This window comes from Spermophilus citellus, assembly GCF_964194105.1.
Source record: "Spermophilus citellus genome assembly, chromosome: 4".
Lineage (NCBI taxonomy): Eukaryota > Metazoa > Chordata > Mammalia > Rodentia > Sciuridae > Spermophilus > Spermophilus citellus.
In genome coordinates this window covers 29637048-29660176 of record NC_138185.1, presented here as the reverse complement: position 1 = coordinate 29660176, position 23129 = coordinate 29637048, and the positions used below count along the sequence as shown (strand labels likewise).

The 23129-nt window shown below is 39.5% G+C and overlaps 1 protein-coding gene across 2 annotated transcripts in view; it reads right to left on the bottom strand.

Moving 5' to 3' along the window:
* Positions 1 to 826: 826 nt before the first annotated feature.
* ATRN (attractin) overlaps positions 827 to 23129 on the bottom strand; it is a 144180-nt gene continuing 121877 nt past the window's right edge. The window contains exons 25-29 of one of the 2 annotated variants that reach the window (XM_081289210.1): positions 21831 to 21892; positions 17232 to 17310; positions 12738 to 12845; positions 7535 to 7653; positions 827 to 5163 (exon numbers count right to left, since the gene is read on the bottom strand). In XM_081289210.1, the coding sequence (XP_081145336.1) occupies positions 4878 to 5163; positions 7535 to 7653; positions 12738 to 12845; positions 17232 to 17310; positions 21831 to 21892 (654 nt within the window). In that variant the 3' untranslated portion in view covers positions 827 to 4877. The remainder of the gene's footprint in view (positions 5164 to 7534; positions 7654 to 12737; positions 12846 to 17231; positions 17311 to 21830; positions 21893 to 23129) is intronic. The other variant, XM_081289209.1, reaches the window with a different exon arrangement.

Genomic DNA, 23129 nt, shown 5'->3' with positions numbered 1-23129 from the left:
CCAGCATGGATCTTGCTGAGCACGTGGTTTGCATCTAAGGAGGTGACTCAAGAACCCATGTTCATTCTAACATGTGACCTCCAGGGAGAGTTCCACATGGGAGCACTTCATATGGTGGAAATGGTGTTATTACTTCTTCGAACATTTTACCAGCCATGGCTCAGTTGGCCCCAAACCAATTAGGAAGGCCCTTGGAACTTGGGAGCGCAGGTAGCTGCCAACAGTTTCTGACAGGATGAAAATCTGGCAGAAACAATGCTGTATGTTCACCAAACCTGTCAGATTTTGCTGTTGTACCTACAGATTTAGCAGTCTGGAAAACCTAGAGAGCTACTGAGGTACCCGTGAGGAGATGGAGCCGGAGAAAGGGGCAGCAGGAAGCAGTGTGTGGGTAGCAGAGGGAATCAGCAAGGCCCGCACAGCTGGACTCCAGGAAGGTGACACTGACTGCTCAGGCCTGGCAGAGCTGCACTGCAGGCACGCACAAGCTGCTGCCTGGGGCTCCCCAAGTGCTGAATTTCACCCAGAAGCGTGAGAGGTGCCCCATTGTCAGTTTTACACGTCACCTTCATGACTGCCAAATGCTTCCTCGGAGGTAGTCTGAAAACTGGTAACATTTATTTTTTATTTTTATTTTTTTTAAATTTTTATGTGGTGCTGAGGATCAAATCCAGGACCTCACATATGCTAGGCAAGTGCTCTGCCACTGAGCCACATCCCCAGCTCCTGAAAACTGGTAACATTTTAAACATTTTTTTTCTTAAGGTTCTCATGTCCAAAATGTCAATAAACAAAACCAAAACTAAACATTCAGAATAAAACTACATTTTTACCAGATCTACTTTTATTTCAGAAGGAAATTTGTATTATAGTATTTACTTTTGTTTATATACAGGTGCTTCACATTTGTGTTTAAAATGCACAGACCTCCCTTAATCCTCTTGTTCCTGCTTAAATTAGCTGTTATTTTACAATACAAAAAATACCAAAAAATTGCAGTCCTAAATGTATGTATAACACCCACAATCCCAGCAATGAAATAGTTTACAATACTTACTCCATATTTACATGAGTGCAATAGATGCTAAATTGTACATATTAACAAACTAAGCTTGAACCCAAACAAAACAGAAAAAAAAAAACCGTAAATAACTATAAAACAAAACCATTTCTGGAGCCAGAATTAGTTCAACAAAACAGGCGTCACTAGTGTTCAGAATGTTTTGTGCACAGATTCAGTTTCTGAAAGTCTATTCCATTATTGCCTTTGGAAGAGAAGTTGCAAGTTTTCCTCTGCACTCCCCAGCACCTTCCTGTAGGCATAGCAGTGGGTCTGCTTATCTGGAAGCCATTCCGGGCAACTGTTTGGTCAGTCAATGGGCAAATATTTCAGACTTTCATAGGGGAGCCAGGGAAGGCCCAAGGACAGGAAGCCTCTGTTTTCTTCTGCCCTCAGGATGGCCAATTCTCACAGAAATGACCCCAAAAAAGATCTCCTGGGATGACAGAGCTATGAGGTGTTGATTTTTATAATTCTAAAAAGCTACTTTTCCATCTTGGTTACTGCCCTAGCATTAGATTAGTATTTAGTAAATATTTGTTGAATGGGGGAACCTATGAAATGGAAGGATCAAAAAGTATTCATGAAAATGTCACCATTACCCAAGGAAGTGAATCACCTCCCACCCCCAACTGCTCCATCAGTTGAAAGAGCAGGAAGGGTACTGGAAGGTACAATCTTTTTCTTACCCAGAGTGCTCTGGTCTTATTTGCCCGAATTTTCCAGTGCCTCTTAAATCTTGCCCCTTAGGCATTACCCATGGATATTCCCATTGCCTTTTGCCAACAGTCTTCCTCCAGGTTAGCTCAGGGGAGTATGGGATGCTTTCTCTCCACTCCTCTTCCTACCTTGACAGGTGGCCCTTTGAGGGAAACAAAGGCCTTTCTCCAGGCTGTGCACAGGGAGGGCAGGAGGTGGACGGGAGGCTAGGATATATGAGGTCTCTGTAGGGAAATGCAGCTATTTATCAACAATCCAACCTCCTTACTCCTGCCCCCAGTTTTCAGTATAAAAGACTATGGTTCTGAGAATTAGTCATTAAAAATATAGACCAAGCCACAACAAAATGCAGCCTGGAGAACCCCTTTTTGGAAAGTCTTGATTTCCATAGGTTATATAGTCTTTGAACTCAAAGACTAGAGAAAACATTTCTTAGGATGAGTCTAGTCATCCCTCACTCCCCAGAGTACCAAAAGACTGCCAGAAGATTCCAAAGGAGTTTGCAGAACCAACAACAGTGACAGACATTCCTGCTTCCCGAGTCTCCTCTGGCACTGCCATGTGAATAGACTCGCTGACTGCCTCTCTGTAGGTATTCTGACAGACCAGGTACCAGATGCAAATGAAAACATCAATGCCAAGGTGGTGCAGTTCTTGGCTTCATTATCAATGCATCAGGGCCTGATAAAAGGACCTCCCAGAATTGGATACCCAGTATATGGCACAGAAACATATTAGATGAAACTCAGATGTCATTACATTTAATAAAAATACATGATGATATTTTTCTGCTTTATGTACACTCCGAATGTCTGAACATTCTGGACACTATTATATAGTTATGTACAAGTGCAAGATCAACGTTTTAATGACAACTTTATGTACAGTCTCTCCTGTGACTCACAAAGTTACCAGACTATGACCCCAGTCCCTCCTGGTAACTGACCTAAGCTACACTCTCTTCCTTCCTGCCATTCCCTTCTTCCCCAAGCCAGGAGGAGCTGCTGACTGTCGGTTGCCAAGGAGAAGCAGGTGGATTCAGCTGTTCCTCCACTGTGGCACAGAATTAAATCTCACTTGCTTCTTCCTTTTTTAAAATAAACATTATCTAAAAAAAATATAAAGACATAACCAGGTGGCTGGGGTCACGGTGCATGTTATTTCAAGGCATAGGATTAACATGGGGAAGAGACTTCTTTGGCCAAGGAAATTTGGTCCTTTGAACAAACAAGGAAGATCACCCTTGCAGGAGGCTGAGCCTCATCACCTCCCCGTTTCTTGGTAATACAGGGGCAAAGGGCCACACTGCTGCAGGCGTTCTGCAGGTGCTCTGTTCTGGTAGGGATGTGGGGAGCTCCTAAGAGGAAAGGTCTTTTCTAGAACTGTCCACTCTTTAACAATGATGTGAAAAAGAAGCTTTTTGAGAGGTGAGTCTCACAGTAGAGGTGTTTTGTGCAAAAGTGTTTTATGGTTCAACTTCCTTGGAAACATCTTTCCAGGAGCTTCTTCTTGGGAGTGGGGTTAGTGTTGTGTTAGAGAACATACTCCCTCTCTAGGCACTGCATTTAAAGGTGAAATGCCGCAGTTTTTGCTCTTCTGAGTGTTAATTTCTCTAAATTCACAAACTTGAGCACTGCCATCCAATGGTCCATCCCAATCAGGTAATGCCAGAGAGTCGCAGGCTTTGAAGCAGAAGGGAGATTGTGGGAGGCTGCTGCATAATGCCGGAATACAGAGCACCATAAATGGGGAAACGCAACATCCAGGCAGTGCCCTGTGGCAGAAGAGCAGGGGACTGTCCCGCCCCTCTAAAATTTGGTCATTTTCCATTTGGCAGATGTTCCCTCCTTGTTCATTTTTCCCATGTGCTTTTCATCCTTATTGGCATTTGCTGCTCTCCTCACAGACACCAGCTCAGTCTGAAAGGAGGATGGGTGGGTCAGTCCCTGCTGGCTAGAGAGAGGGCAGACAGCTCCAGGTCCTTCCCCAGGCTCCGGGCAGGTGATGCCCAACAGCAGGGGCTGTGTTTCTCCTGGTGTCTACTGCACTCCCAGCCTGAGGATGGCGCACCAGTTCAGAGCAGGCTAAAAGAGGAACCCAGAGCTGCTCTGACCCAGGCTTCCCAGGTGCACTCAGTGTTGTTTTCTGCTTAAAGGAGACATGTGACATGAACAAGTCCCTTCCTTCTTCTGCGGTGCCCTGGCAGGAGGTGCATGGGAACTGTGCCTTCTTGACAGTGTCCTTTTGAGAACAATAAAAACACGAGCTTTCACAGTTAGTTCATTTCTGCTTTCCTCAGTCTCTGCTGCTAGGTCAGATTCTTGGGGTGAGAAAATTCTTTTCTGGCTGCAAATTAGATTTTAGAAAAAGAGCAGACTGCCAATGGTAGCTATTCAGATTTTACAAGAATGTAGGAATGCAATTATGTAAAAACTTAGGCTTACTAACTTTCCAATTGCTAGATCTATTTAAAGTCTAGGCACTTAGTGTGTGTGTGTGTGTGTGTGTGTGTGTGTGTGTGTGTGTGTCTGAGAGAGACAGAGAGAGAAAGAGAGGAGGAAAGAGGGAAAGAGCATTTCCAATGGATTAAGACTAAATCAAGTTGCTATAGAAAACTACTACATTTGTTTACATTCTAAGTAACACTACCAACCTTGACAATTAAAATAGCCCCGTTCTATTCTAATTTGATATGATTCAAAAGAGATGGACCATTAATTCTGAACTAGAAAAAAGCTACTTCCTGGAAGAGAGATATCTGCCGAAATTGTGCAAGAGTAAACAGCACATCTTTTAAAAAGATAGCAGGCTTCAGATGAAACAAGTTAATTCATCTGACTAGTCTTTAAAAGACCAAGTTGAAGAACAACTGATAACCAAGGTCTGTGTGTAAACACTTCATCTTTCATTTTTTTGCAGTTGAGACAGTCCCAAGAACAGTTCCACAAGTGAACCTGGGCATCATTCCTAGCTCTCTCACTGGCTCTATACCAGCCTCCTCCAGCAACAATCAGATTATCCCTGGACCTGTAATTAAATTGATTATTTCCTATGCAAAAGTAAAAGGTTAGATGCCGGACACAGATGGGAGAAACCATCAAAGAAAGCTTGTGATCATGCAGATGAGTCGGATACTTTGAGGGTTTCCAGTCTTCTGCCCCGCCCTGCACTGCTGCTTCCCTGCCTGCGCCCTCCCCTGCAGACGGCTCTGGTGGGCCACATGCTCCTGTGTGCGCGGGAGAGTTCCTGGCCCCAGCATCAAATGCAGGTTCCAGGCTGTGCAGGGGGCTGCTGCTTCCGGTTTCTTACAGCTCCTGACTTCTCTTTGTACACTATTGGCATCTGCTGAGAAATGTCCACCAGGGCGCTGGCCACGGCAAGACCTTAGGAGAACACACAGAGGGGACACATGTCAAGGAGCAGCTTGCTTTTGTTTTTAATTTTTCTTTTTTACATTTCATGGTGGGAAAAAAAAAGGTATAGAGGGAAGAGTCTTACTTCTACACTACATACCCTCCACCATCCCCATTTCATGATAAATTATAAACTCTTCCATTAGTTTCATATTCTTTCAGGTTTTATTTATGCAAATGCAAAGACATATTTTCCTCCCCTCCCCAATTTTGCATAAAAGGTGCAGTTTGTCAGTAAACTACCTAAGAAAAGTGCTCTGCTTGGCAGTGGAAACTTATGAATTAAGACTGCAGCCATACTCAAGGTGTGTACCTTCTCCATCTACCTCCACAATGGTGGCAAAAAAAGGCACCCACATCACTCAGATTCATCCCACATCACTCAGTTTGTATGAGTTGTTTTATGTCCACCAAGATACAGGGCAGAGCAGACTCTGGGACCAGGCTCCGGAAAAAGCAAGGTTCTTTAACCTACCCATGTCTCTGTTTCCTCATTTGTAAAATGGGGATGATAATAATAGCACAGGGCTGGGGGAAGGAGTCAATAAGGGAAATGATGTAAGTCTCCATATCCGGTACATAGTAATGATTAGTAACCATAACCTTTTATGAGAGTAAAAGGCATTTTGCGTTAGGGACTATGGCCAGCCCAAGCTCAGAGCTCTGCTGAGGTCACCCTTTAAGAGCTATTGGTAAAGTCTGTTATACTCTACCTCCACTGAGCCTATAAAGTGGGGTAGAGAGTGAGACAGCACTTAAATGTCTGGTTTAGTGCCTGGCACAGAGTAGGGGAATCTACACCAGTGATAACTATTATGGCAAAGGCAGAGCCAGGTGCTCTGGGAATTCAGAAAAAGGAACCACTTAAAATGAGGAGAGACTGGAGGTACGACTCAATGGTAGAGTGCCTGACTAGCATGTGCATGCCTCTAGGTTTGATCCTCAGAACCACCAAAAGGAAAACAAAAAAAAAAAAGGTATGGAAGGGTTGGCAAAAATGGCCCTACTATTGGGGTAGGTCCCAAGCAGAGAGCAGGGCCTCATTGGGAAGTGTGTGTGGTGGGGGAGGTATGGATGAAAGTTGGAATAGGAAAGGCTACAGTATTGCAAACCTGTTGCCTTCCCATGCTCATTCCATGTCCCTTCAGGAACATCTTCTAAAGTTTGCTGAGCCCAAGGATAGCAGGAGATAATCACTGCCCCAGAGTCAACTTACAGAGGTACCTTGTTCTCAGTATTACTATACACACTGGGTTAGGGGCTCAACTCCAGGGATTCTGAGATGAGATGAAGATAATGAATTCTTGTCTTGCCATACCGAATGTCTCCCCTGTGAGGATACCACAGAACCCCACCATCCTACAAGCTGAGCTGGAGGTCCTTGTGGGTCTGAGGGTACAGTGATGGGATATAGAGCTCAGAGTGGACAGGAATCCTGGGCACACTTTCCTTCCAGACTCAAAATCTTCTTTGGCTAAGGCAAGTCTGATCCCCAGGATCACCACAATAGAAGGTTGTCTAAAACTGTTTATGTTGCTTGAGGCATCCCTGTAAATATTCATGATTAATCAAGATATTTCCAAAACTGTATTCCAACTGCCTTCATGTTCATGTATATTATGATTCATGTATTTGACGGAAAAGTGTGAGACACTGGTAAAAAATGTATCAAGTTATAAAAAAATGTTAATGATAGATGAGAGAATAAAAATTACATTTATATAATCATTTTGGCTACTCTACTGGCAAGGGCTAGGAAGGAAATAATACTGAAAATTAGTGAGTGTTAGCATATAGAACTGTGAGTACATTTTTAAAAAGTCTCCTTTATATTGTTACAATTGTTATTAGGGGCTTATAGTTAAAAGAGCAAAAGAAACAGAGTAGAGCTAGAAATACCAAATTGAGCATCACCAGCTTTGAGGAGATGGTGAGATGCCAGGGGCAGAGAGAACATGGCAAGGGAAGAGGATATGAGGCCCCAGGTGGGAAAAAGCCTAAATTCAGGGGCGGAACAAGGAAAGAGACAGGAGGGAGCAGCAGAGCAAAGGCGGAACAGAAACAGTGAATAAAACAAAGTATAGCCTGAACCATCCCTGCCACTGAGAAGTCAAGGAAAACTGGGCACAGTGAGAGGGCCCCTGAACTTCTCCCCAGAAAGGGAATGGTAACTTCAGGAAAACAGTTTGGGGAATAAATGAAAATGAGAATAAATAACCAAATCCTTGTCACAATCTGAAGGCACTACTCAGCATCCTTCACATCCCATTCTCTAGAAAGGGCAAGAATCCAAGGCTTAGCTTCTTGACCGGATAATAATATGTTTGTCACTGCCATCTACTCACCTGACTGCCCAGGAGGAGGGATTCCACCCAGGCCTCGAGGGAGCCTCACAAACACAGAGAGGACAGCAGCTTTGTTCCCAAAACATGGCTCCAGGGCAATGGGTTTAGGAACAGTCTGGCAAAAGAAAACAAAGTGTTACCTAAATTGGTGTTCCACAAGCTTTAATCTACCAGACACATCATGTTCATTGGTGCTTACAAGCACTGCCAACTTGAGGCACACATCACAGTAGATAACCCAAATGACAGAATGAACAGTAACAGGAATAGTACAGACTGCTATTTTTGACATCCCCCTGCCCCAAGGAGGCCTTAACTATAGGAAAGGGCCATGTCCAGTTGGCTTCCTTTGGGCTCCATACTTTCACTTAATTTGAAATTCTAATTCACACTTGTCAAAGGAAAGTGTTTGATAGATTTGTCAGATAGTTTTGCAAACCTGGCTCGAATATAGATCCTGAAATTATGGCTACTTCTTTTTTTTAATTTCAAGCTTATTTCACTTGTCTTTCAGGTAGATAAGCCCCCTGGATATAAATTATAATAGCTAAACAGCTCAACAAGTGGATCCTGGTCTACCTGCTGAATGCACTTGATTTTGGAGAACATACCTTCCTTTTCTGTTGCAGCCTTTAGATGTGATGTGTAAAAATGCTGCCTATATTAGTTTCTATCGCTATATAGCAAATTACTACAAAGTTTGTTGCTTAAAACAACATCCTTCTACTATCTCACAGTTTTATAGGTCAGAGTTCCATGAAAGTTCTGTAAGGTTCTCTGCTTAGAGAAATAGGCCAATTTATGTCTCTGATCAGTTCTGGAAAATCCTCAGCTGTTCTCTCACAAAGGTCTGACAAGGCTGAAGTTGAGTTATTGGTGGGTATCCTCTGGGGAAGAATCCGCTCCAAACTCATTTGGGCTATAGGTAGATTCAAGTTCCTTGTGACTGTATGTCTAGGGAATTCATTTCTTTGCTGACTGTCAGGGGCCACTCTCTTAGAAGCCATTACTATTCCATCCCACATGGCCCTCTCCACCTCAAACCAGGAATGGTGCATCTAGTCATTTTCATGTTTCAAATCTCCCTGGTGTCCTCTTCTGCATCCAGCTAGAGAAACTCTCTGTATGTGAAAGCCAACCATATTGGGACTTTTATCACATCTGCAAAATTCCTTTATAGCAGTACCTAGAGTGCTGTTTGATTGAATGATTGTGGGACAGAAATCTTGGGGATCGTCTTTAGAATTCTGCCTACCATATTCACAAATATGTCATCAATTCCTTTAATCTGATTGAAGAAAATAATTTCTAATATTCCTGGCTATGACACAGGGTAGTGACTAGAAGGGTAAAATGCAAAGGTAGGGATTCAGTTATGAGGCAACTGCAAGAACACAAGGGAGAGATGACAGTGGCTTAGACCAAGATAGTAGCAGGGGGTGGGGCAGTGGTTGGGAAATGCTATATAAAATAGCATAAAATTGCTGATGGGCTGTCCAATGAGAGGACAAGAGAGCAAGAGTGAGTCAAGGACAATTCCACATTTTAGCCTGAACAACTAGAATAATGGGGTGATATTTGCTGAGTGGGAGAAGATGTGCCAGAGGAGCAGCCCTGGGGGATAATATCCAGACACTGGTTTGGATATGTTTAGTATGAGAAGCCTGTTAAAACACCCAAGTGGTCACACTGAGTGAATAATTTTGAGTACATCAGTCAATTGGAAGAGTTCTGAGTGAAAGGAATCATGGGCTTTAAATCCATAAGATACCAAAGGGATGGTTGTAAAAGACATGATAAGAGGCCAAAAGATAAAGCCTGAGGCTATGCAACTGTTAAAAGTTGGACTACTAGTGTGGTAGAGCACTTGCCTAGAATGTGCATGGCCCTCTGAGCTATATCATCAACACTTTTTAAAACACTTTTATTTTGATGTAGTTAAAGAGAACCAAATTAAAAAAAAAATTAGAGACAGAGTCTCAGTTGCCCAGGCTAGCCTCCAATTTGTCACCTTTACCAGCTCCATAATTTTTTTTAACCCTGCAAATTATTATTTTATCAGGACATTGTTTTAAGTTTACAAACATGCTTATGATTTTATTTACTCACTATTCCTTCTGACATTATAGGCCACTGTAGTCCCTTATGAAATTTCTTTCTTTCTACCATTTCTTTTATATATGTTTGTTGGTGGTAGCAAATTCTGTTTTTCTTCTAATTTGAAGATGACTTTATTTCATGCTTGTCTTAAAAGGTAACTTACTGGGCATATTAGTTAGTCTAGGTTGGCAGTTCTTTTTCAGGATTTTGAAGGCAGTCTTTTCTACTTTTTTTTTTCTTTTTAGTGGCACTGGGGATTAAACCCCAGGGCTTTGAACATGTAAACTGTCTACCAATGAGTTATACCACCAGCCCCTTTACATTTTTTTCTACATTGAGATAGGGTTTCACCAAGTTGCCCAGGTGGCCTTGAACATGCAATCCTCCTGGCTCAGCCTCCCAAGTAACTAGGATTACAGGCATTCATGACCATGCCTGGCTTGTTCTTCTATTTTCCATTCTACTTTCTTTTAGCTTCTGGTGTTACTAGTGAGAAATTAGCTGTCCATTTGTCATTCCCTTGTAGGTAATCATTTCCCAATTTTTTTTCTTTGTTTTGATAGTGATGGGGATTAAACCCAGGGTGTCATTCATGCTAGGCAAGCATTCTACCACTGAATCATCCCTTACCAGCTTTTAAAAACCTGTGATATATGTATAAAATTTACTATCTAACCATGTAAAAGTGTATAAATCCATGGCATTAAATACATTCATATCTTATGCAACCATAACCATTATCCATGTCCAGAACTCCCCATTCTCCTCTCCTTTTCACTCCTGAAAACCAACATTCTATTTTTTTTCTCTATGAATTTGACTATTCTAGGCACTTCATGTAAGTGGAATCACATAGTATTTGGCATTTTGTAACTAGTATATTTCACTTGGCACAATGTCCTCAGGTTTCATCCATGTTGTAGCATGTGTTAGAATTTCTTTCTTTCTTAAGGAGGAATAATGTTCATTTTAGGTATTCATTCATTGATGGACATTTAGTTGCTTCTACTTTTGGGGTGTTATGATTAATCCTGCTATGAAGATTGGTATATAAATATATTTTGGATTCTGCTTTAGATTCTTTTAGTACATAGTCAGAAATATAATTGTTAGATCATATGGTAATTCTATTTTTAATTGAAGAACAGCAATACTGTTTTTTCAGTTTTATAGATGTATTATTTTATAATTCCACCAACAGCACAGGAGGGTCCTGATTTCTTTACATTGTAGATGACAGTTTTATCTCTGCATTAATTTTAAGATGCTCTATTAGTCTGCAGTTCTGCAGTTTTGCTATGATAACCCAACCACAGTTTTCTGTTTGTCTTCCTTCTTGCTTGCTTTCTTTAATCCTCCTTATGATGTTTTGCTTCTGTAATCTGATATATATGTCATTTCCAACAGTTCTGGAAAATTCTCAGTCATTAAATCTTTGAATATTGCCTCTCTTCCATTCATTTGTTCTGGTACGGTGAAAAATACATATGTGGTATATCCTTATCCTGGCCTCCATATTTGTATTAGTCCTCATATTTTCCATTCCCTTGTTGTTATGTGCTAAAATTCTATATAATTTTTTCATATTTCTCCTTCAGTTCATAAGTTCTCATTTGTATCTAATGTGTTATTTAACAAATTAGATGAGTAACTTATTTTAAATGTTTCAACTACCATATTTTTCATTTCTGCAAGTTCCATTTGGTTCTTTTTTCAGATCTGTTTGGCTATTCTTGACTCTCATGGCTTCCTCACCTTTATGGTTCCAACTTTTATTCCTTTAAACACTTCATATGTAGTTATATTGCATTTTTTAATATGTTCATTCTAACATTCACAGTCCTAGCTAAATCCATTGTTTGTTGTTTCTATTCACTCATTCATGATAGCTGCATCTTCTCATACTTGGTAATTATTAATGGTTTGATTTTGATCTGTGAATCTTATAGTGACTGGGATATTTTCCTATGGAAAAGATTTACATCCACTTCAATGGGGAGTTGTGGTGTGTTCCCAGTCTGAAATCACTTTGGACAACTCATGGACCTGGTTCTGGTTCACAGTTTGTTCTTTCTTTGGGGAGAGAAGGGAGAATATTCTCTGAAGATTTTACCTACTTTCTGTGAGCTCAGTTATGCTTTGATAATATATATTCTATTTGGGACATACAACTGTTTTCCCAAAATATCTGAAATATTTCATAATTTTACCTAAAGAAAAAAGTCTTACCACTTTCTTTATCATTTCCAGTGGAGTCAAAATATTTATTTTCCACAGAGTACATAGTGAGTTATCATTTTGAAGTGTTAAAAAAAAAAAAACCAAAATATCATTATAAAGAACAATGGGGAGCCAGGGGGGTGAAGCACATACCTATAATCCAAGCTACTTGGGAGGCTGAGGAAGTAGGATCACAAGTTTAATGCCAGTATAACTGACCAAGATCCTGTCTCAAAATAAAAATTAACAAAAAGGGGTGGAGGGCTTGGGGGTATATATAGTCAGTGGTAGAGAACATGCCTAGCAGGTACAAAACCTTGGGTTCAATCCCCATAGTGGGGAGGAAGAAAAATACAGAGTAATCACTTAACTATTTTCAAATAAAAAGTTTATAGTGCCACAGAATACTTAAAAGAATATCAGAGCTGGACACAGTGGCATACACCTGTAATCTCAACTACTGAGGAGGCCGCTGCAGGAGGATAGAAAGTTCAAGACCAGACTGGATAACTTAGGGAGATGCTGTCTCCAAATAAAATATTTTTAAATGGAATGTAGCTCAGTGGTAGAACACTGGCCTAGCATGCTCAAGGCCCTGGGATTAATCCCCCAGTACCACACACATTTAAAAAAAAAAAAGGAAAATAAAATTAGACACACAAATGTTAAAATCTCCTGAAGGTATGACTGCTTAATGAAATGAACCAATGCTGGTAAATGAAAGCAAGAGAATAGAGAACCTTGGTGTTTTCACATATTCTTTAACAAAAAAGAAAAATAAGAGGAAATAGGATAAGGCAATCTGCCTTCTCTGGTTTGCCAGACTCCGAAGCTTGAGTTTAGAAGTTAAGTTATAGGGATGTTGAACCACATTCTCACCTTTATACTCCCCCCAATAAGATCAGGAGGCTCTTCATCTGTTTCCAAGGCAACATTTACAGAGGCAAAGGGACGGCTGGCCATCTGCTGCATCTCTCGAAGAAGTTGCTAATGAACAATACAGCAAGCATTAATGCAATGAGTACTGAGGGGATTTTATTAATGAACACTGCAAATTAAAAATACCTTATTCTCCCTGATTCAAACAAATCAAACCCAAATGATACTTCTATAACAGCTGGGGAAAACTGGACATGAGCTAGGTGTTAGATGACATTAGGAATTATTAAATTTTGTTGGATGTGGTAACACTACTCTTGTTTTTAAAGTCCTTAACTATTAGAGATACATACTGAAGTACTGGTGAATATGATGCTATGATGTCTCTTGGTCAACACCTAAAATGATGGGTTCCACATTTCTATTATTAGATTAAAGTCAGTCCTTCTCTTTTCCTGCAGAAAACTGAACCAGGTATCCACACAATAGCAAAAAACTGCCTTGTTCACAACAGACAGGAACTAAGAGCACTCTCCAGAGAGGTGTTGTAAGCTAAAAACAAGAAATTCTGCAGAGCAGAGGGATGAGCAAGGGCTCTGGATTTAAGGTAAGGATGTGAATCCCTGCTCCAATGCTCTCCAGGTGTGCTACCTTAAAACAGATGTTTAAAAATCTCTGGGTTTCAGTTTCCTCCTCTCTGAAATTTGTTATCCTCCCTTAAGATTGTCATTGGCATTAGATAGCCACAGCACGGGGCCTAGCATATAGTGTGGTTATTTGTGTATCACTATGGATTTTGGAGATCTTCTGGCCATGTTCTTGAAGCCTTGTGGTTATGCTATGGAAGACAAATAGGCCTTGCTTTCATCTATCTCCTTGAAACTATCATAGGAGATAGAATTCTGGGCTGCACAGATGATGACTCTGTACTAAAAAGGCATTTTTTTTACATAAACATTTTCTTAAAAACCAATAATAAATTCCTACATTTCATAATGCTGTTGGTCCATTTACTCAACAGATATATGCAGCAACCCCCTACTCTGGGTTTTGAGCTGTTCTAAGGGCTGGGGTCACAGTATGACAGTGTTCTTACCCTCCTGCAGTTCCCACTCTTTTACCCTTTGTGAAGAGTGTAAGAGCTAATATGAGTATAAGTACTTCAAGCAGGGCCTGGTATGTAGCAAGGACTTAAAGAGTGTTTTCACGGGAATAAATCATGACTGATATTCTAGAAATGATAAAATATATATCCTGAATGATCAGGTTCAGAGTTACCAAGACACTCCAAATTATAGGTTAAAAGTTTAGTTTATTAGTTGATCATGTGCATAGCAAGCATACTTTTAACCGGTTTCAACAAGTTTTTCTTATTTTCTCTTTCAAGTATGTTGCAAATATTTTCGAATTGATTGTTTCTTTTCTGGGTTATTCACTTATTTATTTTTATATACTTTGTGTGTGGAGGAGGATATTGGAAATTGAACCCAGGGGTGCTCTACCACCAAACTACATCCCAAACCCTTTTTATTTTTTATTTTGAGACAAGGTCTCACTAAGTTGCCTAGGCAGGCATCAAACTCGGTGATCCTCCTGCCTCAGCCTCCCTAGTACCTGAGTTTATAGGTGTACACCACTGCACCTGGCTATTTTCATAACTTACATACTGATTTTTATGCAGGCAAATTTATACTATAATACCTCAATAACTTTATATAAAATAATTGTACTGCCTTTGCAATAGTAACAAAACTTACTACTCTTTTAGTGCATAGTCTAGAACATCCAGAACAAAGTCAAGTGACTGTGGAAGCATAATGATTAGGAACATAGGCTATGAAGACCGAGTTTTCTGGGGATTGAACCCAAGGGTACTTTTTTTTTTTTGAAACTTTCCTCTTTATAAGTTGATTATTTTAAGTATTTGTTTTATTAATGGAAAGGTGACTAACAGTTATCCAGATATTCTTCATAGAGTTAAACAAGTATTTTCGAGTTTACAAAGAATTTTGTTTTTAAATTAGCTCTATCTCTAGTCTTTTTTTTAAATTATTTTTTATTTTGATAAAGTCTCATTAGGTAGCTGAGGCTGGTGAGCTTGTGATCCTCTGGCCTCGGCTTCCCAAACTGCTGGGGTTACAGGCATGTACCACCAGGCATGAACCTTTACTCTTTGTAAGCTGATAATATATTAAGTGTTTGTAATAGTAATGGAAAGGTGACTTACAGAGTTACCTAGGTATTCTTCATAGAGTTAAGCAAGTATTTTTGAACTTGCCAAGAGTTTTGTTTTTAAATTGGGAATGGGTATTATATCTCAATCGATGACTAAATGATTACTTGGCTTCTAAGAATTCAGGTTTTATTTTTTTTAATCCACTGATAAGAAATATTAAAATAGGTGTTTTGACATTAAATGATCCTTTTATCATTCTAGCAATAAGTCAGCTGAACATATATTTATTACACAATTGGCCTTTGTTTTTTGATGCTACCTTTGTTAGGTTTTATTATAAGGTTTCTTTTTGCTTTTTTTGGTACCAGGGATCAAACCCATGGGTGCTTTACCACTGAACTACATACTTTGTTTTTTTTTGTTGTTGTTGTTGTTGTTGTTGTTCATTGTTGTTTTTTGAGACAGGGTCTCACTAAGTTCTTAGGGCTTGCTAAGTTGATGAGACTGTCTTCAAACTCACAATCTTCCTGCCTCAGCCTCCGGGATTACAGATGCATGCAACCACACCCAGTTGGTATCAAGGTTTCTATGTATAAAATGAATTAGAAATCTTTTAACTGTTTTTTCTCCTTTGCTCTGAAACATTTTATAAATTTTTGGAAATATAATTCTCATAAGCTCCCAAAGAAGAATAGTTATCATTATCTCCATAAATCCATCTTAACTCTAAAAATTCCTGGATCTAATGCTCTTCTTTGAGAGAATAATACTTTGATAAGTTTTCAATTCCTTTCTTTGTTAACTGGTTTACTGTAGCTATTCTACTTCTTTCTCCATTTTGATAACCTGATTTCCCCTCCCCCCAGAACATTGTATAATTCACTGTGATTTTTAAATGTGTCACTAACAAATGTATTTTTAAAATCCCTAATTGCTTGAGCCCATGAATTCAAGGCCAGCCTGGGTAACACAATAGGACCCCATCTCAAAAAAACAAACATAAGGGGCTAGGGATGTGGCTCAAGCGGTAGCGCGCTCGCCTGGCATGCGTGCGGCCCGGGTTCGATCCTCAGCACCACATACCAACAAAGATGTTGTGTCCGCCGAGAACTAAAAAAATAAATATTAAAAATTCTCTCTCTCTCTCTCCTCTCTCTCTCTCTCTTAAAAAAAAAAAACATAAAAACCTCAAACAAAAAACCTTCTGAATATGTTATACCCTGAATTAAAAAAATAATAAAAAGGATATAACAATACCTCTATGATGATGTTACCTTCATGTATGTCAGAAAAGGTGGTGCTATAGTATCATATATATCCCATATTCTCGAGCCTATCCTAACCCTATTACAGACAAATATAAATAGTGCCAGATGCTAGTGAATTGTGATTTTTAATACTCTCATTATCTTCTAAATCTCATCTATAAATAATTGGGGTTTTTCTTGGGGGGGTGGCAGTGTTGGGGATTGAATTTATAAACTTTCATACAGAAAAAGACACAAGTACATATAGAAATGCAAGGAATACATCCAAGACTAGATCTTATATATGAGCATTTCCATTAGCAAAATGTAACAGACATAATGATAACAGAAAGGAATGCTGCAATTGAAAGTTGTAATAAACAGGCTTTTATGTTGTGATTTTAAACTAAGTTTACTTATCTAAATTAGTCCATTGTGAATGTCTGTTTGACTTATTACTTTTGGAATGGTCTCCAGCAACAAATCAATACTCATTGAAAAATAAAACTCCAGGTAAAAATTCAGATATGTTTTTAATTCTTTGACTAATAAAGAAACTCTGAGATGCTTAAATGGCTATTTTTCATTCATTCTTTACACTTGGGGTAAGGAGTGCTGGGGATCTAACCCAGGGACTTGGGTTAAGCAAGCACTCTACTACTGAGCTGCATCCCCAGACCCTTTTCCCTCATTCTTATGAAGGATTCTTTTGATGACCATGCCATGATGTGCTGGCCATGGCCATGGCAGGAATTACTGATGCTTTATGTAACACTAATCTAAGTCTATAATGGTATATTCAAAACAATATGCTTCAGAAAGAATGGCACTCTTCTCTCTACAGATACTCATCAATTATACACAATAGTTAAAACTGGTTTGCTTAATCCATCATGTCCCTGAGTCCCACAGAGTGGAGAACTATAAATAAAACATCTATTACGCAACCTCAAATTGTTGCTCAATTTAAGTTTTTATAGGTGTGCTACATATAGGATGCCAGGACATATGGGTTAAGGAAAAAAAAAATATCTTATGATGATTCTTCAATTTGTATCCATTAAGTCTTACCTCTCTACGCCTGGAAGCCCAACAACTTTGTTTGATCTTCCAAACCACAGCAGCCACCAGGAGCAAAGACAGGAAACAACTGTGAGAAAGAAAATACTGAGTTATTATCTCAGGCCCAGAATCAGGACCACCACCACCCATACCCTTAGGCCCAGAAATGTACATTTCCCAAATCCCAATTCCAAGTTCCTTTCTGATGCTTCATCACAATGTTCTAGTTCACAGGAAGCAAAGTGTGAGCCGTGAGCTTCCTGACCCTAATGTCTAGAAAAGATCTCCATTTCCTATTAGGTACTTAGAGAGTGTCCCAATATCTAATTTCATCAGAATGGCCCATCATGGCTTATCCCAAATAAGAAAAACAATTCTAAGATAATGACAGCAAATAATAAGCAAGCCATTTAATCAAAGTAACAAACATTTACTGGTGAACTATAAGACAATGAGAAAAGTTGATTATTCAAGTAACAACTTTTCATAAAAAAGAAATAAACAGAAGAAATGTACATGTAATGATTTATATTCATAATATTTTAAAAGTAAAAACATATTTTTCATAAAGTAAAATACATTTAATGCTGGGCATAGTGACCCATGGCTATAATCCCAGCAACTCAGGAAGCTGAGGCAGGAGGACTGCAAATCTGAGGCTAGCCTTGGCAACTTAGAGAGACTCTGTCTCTAAATAAATAAATAAATAAACAAACAAATAAATAAATAAATAAATGCTGGTAATATAGCTCAATATAGAATGCCCCTAAGTTCAACCCCCAGTCAAACAAACAACAACAAAAACCTACATTTAAGTAATCAAACTCAAGCCAACAACTCTCTTAAAAAAATATTATGAAAATGCAGCTGGGGTTATAGCTCAGTGGTAGAGTGCTTGCCTAGCACGTGTAAGGCCCTGTGTTCGATCCTCAGCACCACATAAAAATAAATAAAATAAAGGTATTGTTTCCAACTACAAATAAAAAATAACTATTAAAATATTAGGAAAAAAATAAATCCCAGTTATTTACAACTGCAAAGGGTTTCTATGTTATCTCATCTACAGACCAGGTATTGGATGGTTTTAAAAGTTACTGTGATGGCAAAGAAAATGACTAACTTGCTTTAAAAAAAAAATGTGAGTCTACCAAACCAACCTCTTATATAACTGCTATAAATTTTAAAATTGGCATTAACTTTTAAAAGGGGCTTGCTGCAGAGTATTTTCCCAGAGTATTTTAAAGGCAGACATAAGATTCTCTATTCTGTTGCTGTCAGGTACCCCCTTGCAAGCCTCAGTGCATAAGGGATGAGGTCAATCTCATGCATGGCACTTTAGTGCACCCAAGTGCTGACACTGAGACAACTACTCTTTCACAAACAGAAACCTCCAGGTTTCTGTAGCCCTCCCCAGGAAGCACAATGGTTCAGAACCCTCCAAAGGTGTCTTGACAAAAGAGAAGTGCCCTGAATCCCTCAGGGTCATCCCAAGGGAGAGTCTTTAGCTCCTATTTTGCTGTCTTGCTGGGCCTGGACAGCCTACAGGGTTCTTTTAATCAATACTTCATTGGGATAGGTACTGTTCTTGGCCCATGGAATACATCAATGAACAGACAAAGATTTCTGGGCCTGTGGAGTTTCCATTTCACCAAGTAGAGACCACTAGTATACAACATAAAGAAGCAAATGCAGAAGCCTGCTGAAGGCAGCAAGGGCTCCAGCCATAAAAATGCAAGGAAGGATAAGAACTTCTGGAACATTTGGCCTGGGGGAAGAAGGTGTGGCTCAATATCAAGAGTACTTACTTGCCTGGCCCACACAAGGCCCTGGGTTTGATCTCCAGGACAAAAAAAAATCAAAGGGGGGGAAGCTACAATATATAGGCAGAGTGTGTAGGCCTTCTTTCCTGAGAAAGTGACAGTGGAAGCAGAGACTCAGAGGATACTTAGGAGGAAGTACAAAGTGCCCTGGGCCAAAAGGTTCAGTCAGTATTAAGCCTCAGGCAAGAAAATGTCTATGACGGTTTAAAGAGCCACAGGAGGCCAGTAGTATTGCAATGGGCTGAGTTAGTCCAGAGAAAAAGGCTGAGTAAGGGGGTAAAGACGGAGGAAAGATCACATGGGGCCCTGTAGGCAGAATAATGGCATTGGATTTTAGAGTGGGACAAAGAGGCTATACCGGTTTCTGAGCAGAAAAGGGTCATGATTTAACATACAACCATTTGGATAGAAACTACAGGAGAGAAGCAGTGTAAGTTGAGAGCTGATGGTGGCTCAAACCAGGGTGATGGCAGCAAGGATGTGAAAAGTATAATTTGAAGGTAGAGACAACAGAAATTCCTGATGGGCTAGATGCAGGGTACAGAAGAAATACAACAGTCCAAATTTCTGGCCTGAGAGACTTGCCATCAACCTAGAAAGGAAAAGCTCTGGATGGAACAGGAAGGAAACAGCAAATCAAGAATCCCATTTTAGACATGCTAATGCAAGACATCACAGAAGATAAACAAGCCTGCAGGCTGGGTACCGGTCTGCCTGGAGTCATCAGTATACATGTGGTGTTTGAAGCAATCAACCTGATAAGGTCACCAAGGGAAGAATACAGTAGAGGAGAATGTGCTAACTGCCCAACATTGAGAAGTTGGGAAGAACAGGAAGGAGTAAAGGACTCTGAGAATAACCTTCTCTGTCTTTCTTGTTTCCACACATAATGCTGCTGCTTGTTATTTTTATTCCTCTAGCTAAGCACAGGAGAGTGGAAGAAGCAGGCAGGCTCATTCTTGCTGTAGGAGAGTTAACTCAAGTAAAAGCTTTTTGCGGCCATCTGGAAGTATTTTTAAATTATGATACAGTAATTATAGGACAGAAAACTATCCTGGAAAGACAATCACAGAAAAATAAAAAGATATATGCAACAAAAACTGAGGATAATCTATGACTCACATAAAAGAGGAATAATCAAATAAAACATGACACATTCATATTATGGGAAATGTTGTTTTAAAAAATGAGGTAATCACAGCTACTTAGGAGTAAGGCAGAAGGACGGCAAGTTCAGGGTCAACCTGGGTAACTTAGTGATATCCTATCTTAAATAAAAAAAAATCAAAAGTGTTAGGGATGTAACTCTGGGAAGAATACCCCTGGGTTCAATTCCCAATACCAAAAAGAAAAAAAATTTTTTTTTTCATTTTCAGTAGGGGAAGCTTACAGGAAAGGTACTGGCCATGTACCTTTTCTCAGGAACCTACTGGAAAATGTGCTTCAGTGAAAGGAGGGGATATATAGCAAGGTTATGACATGAGATCTGGAATAGACTTCAACACAGGAGGAAGGCACAGGACATTCCTAACATGACAGTTGTGCAGCAGGTCTTGGACAACTTAGTGCACTTGAGGGCAAGAGGACAGAGGGTTCCAGGGCAAACGTCTCTCAGAGAACACCTGCTTGGGTTTCACAACAGTGACAGGTGTTTCATTTCTGTCAGAGTACAGGCATAAATCAGGGGTAGGTTTGTAAAAAAAATCAAACATTAAAAAGACAAAACAGGGCAAATGTTAGATTTAGGATAAGCAGAAAATAATTTCCTATTCAGAAAACAGGGAGATACTAAGTTCAATTCAGCTGTGTATAAGAGTGTTAGGGGTCATAATAACATAAATAGGGATCACTGATTTAGCTAAACTCTTGAGATATAACTGAATCAAATGAATGGGAAGAAGGAGATTTTGTATGCATTTGTGGTATGGGGGGAGTTGCTGGATGGGGCAACGTAAGAGTAAATCCTCATCTTCTAGAGGACATCAAGAGATAACTGGAAAAATCAAGGATTAGTGTAGATTCGGTGTGGTGGTGCACACCTGTAGTCCCAGTGACTCAGGAGAATTGCAAGTTCAAGACCAACTTCAGCAATTTAGTGAGACCCTCTTTCAAAATTAATTAATTAATTAATTAAATTGGTAAAGTGTCCCTGGGTTCAATCCCCAGTACCCAAAACAAAACAAACAACCATCAACAAGAATTAGAGTGAGTGTAGAATAGTAAAAAGCAGCTAGAAAAATTTAAATTGGGGGAGGAAGGGGTAGAAAGGTGTGAGACAGGATGCTGTTACTTTCACTTACAAGCATGGCAGCAAGTATTTGTCTTTTTCAATTGTTTTTACATAGCATTTTCAGATTAAATTAAAATAAGACTGTGAAAATAAAAGAGTGAATTCCTGAGGTCTAATTTCAGTTTAAATATTAGATAATACTGGAACTATCTCTTGAACAAGAGAAGCATATACATAGATCATGTCAGTAAATGTTATTAATATTTATTCCAAAATTCTCCCCATAAGATTACCCAAATTATCTGTAATTTAATATAGGGTACATGCAAAGCTGTCCCCCAAATCTGAAATATACAAACCAGAGGTTTTAATTTTATCAGGTTTTACTGAACTTGCATTATTGAAACTGACATGCAACTTTTCAGGACACATATAAAGTACGTTTTGAATATGTTGTGGAAATAGAATTATTATTTTATCTTATAGAAGTTGAAACCTCAATTAGGGAATTATGGGCTTGAACTGAAAGAATAGGAATATTTATATGAGGAAAATTACCTGAAGAAAGTCACGAAGAACTGTACCAGGTCCATAAAATTGCTGTGCTGGGAGAAGGCAATCTGTGGTAGAAAAACAGGTGGCAAGTTATTTGGCTACAAAATAGCACCACTGACTCAGCCTCCTGAGTTGAGCTGAAAGACAGACTTTACATTTTAAAGAAGTTAGTGAAAAAAATTTTCACTTAGGGCAAGGTCCTTCATCCTTGACTTTCTTTCCCTATTGAGTTACAAACCTCAAAATCATATTCTAAGGCTTCCACACAACTTCCTACAGCTTCCTCTGCACTGTACACTGGATCTGAAGTTCCTTCAATCTGATGCCTCAGATTCCTATCCTGAAACCCCAGTGGTGATGCTGAAACCCCAATGATGGGCAATTGATCTGCTCCCTCCCTCCCTCCCGGCTCCCCTCTTAAACACAATGCTTTTTCTGCTCTCTTGGTTCCATCCCAGTACTAATCCTTGGATCTACCTCAGGCAAGCAGCCTCTGTTTGAGCCTTTACCCTTCAACATTTATGTACCCAATGTGTACTCACCTCAAGATACTGACTTTAAAAAAATTGTGTTTCAAGTTTTGCTACACTGACTGTCTTCTGATAATCAATATGTTATTAGCTGGCACTTAAGAGGCAAAATTATTATGTGTACTATTAAGAAAAGTCACTGCCAAAACTGCAAATTATGACATGATGCTCTTTAAATCACTGACTATAAAATACAAATGATTTCAGGGATCAGAATATCAATAATGTCTCAGAATTGACTAAGTATAATTGTGACCTTGTTATGTACTGACTGGTAACCAAATGTCAAGGTGTTACTCTCTGCTTTTTGTGGGGAATGTGGCCCCTACAAAGTTACAGGTTTAATATACCTCATCTGAAAATGCTTGGGACTAGAAATATTTCAGATTTTCTGATTTTTGTTTTGTTTTACATTTGGCAATATTTACCTAGACTTTACTAATTGAACATCCCTACAGTAGAAATGTGAAATCTGAAATGCTAAGAAATCTAAAATTGTATGTGTATGTGTATTGCTAGGGATTGAGCCCAGGGACTCAAGCAGGCTAGCAAGCACTCCACCACTGAGCTCACCTCCTGTCCTTTTTAAAATTTTATTTTGAGACGGTCTCCATAAGTTGCCCAGGCTGGTCTTGAATTTATGATCCTCTTGCCTCAGCTTCTCACAAGGGATTCCAAGCCTGCACCACTATGCCCTAGCATAAATATCTTTTTCTTTTTCTTTTTGTAGTGCTGTGGACTGAACCAAGGGGCCTTATGTACCCTAGCCAGG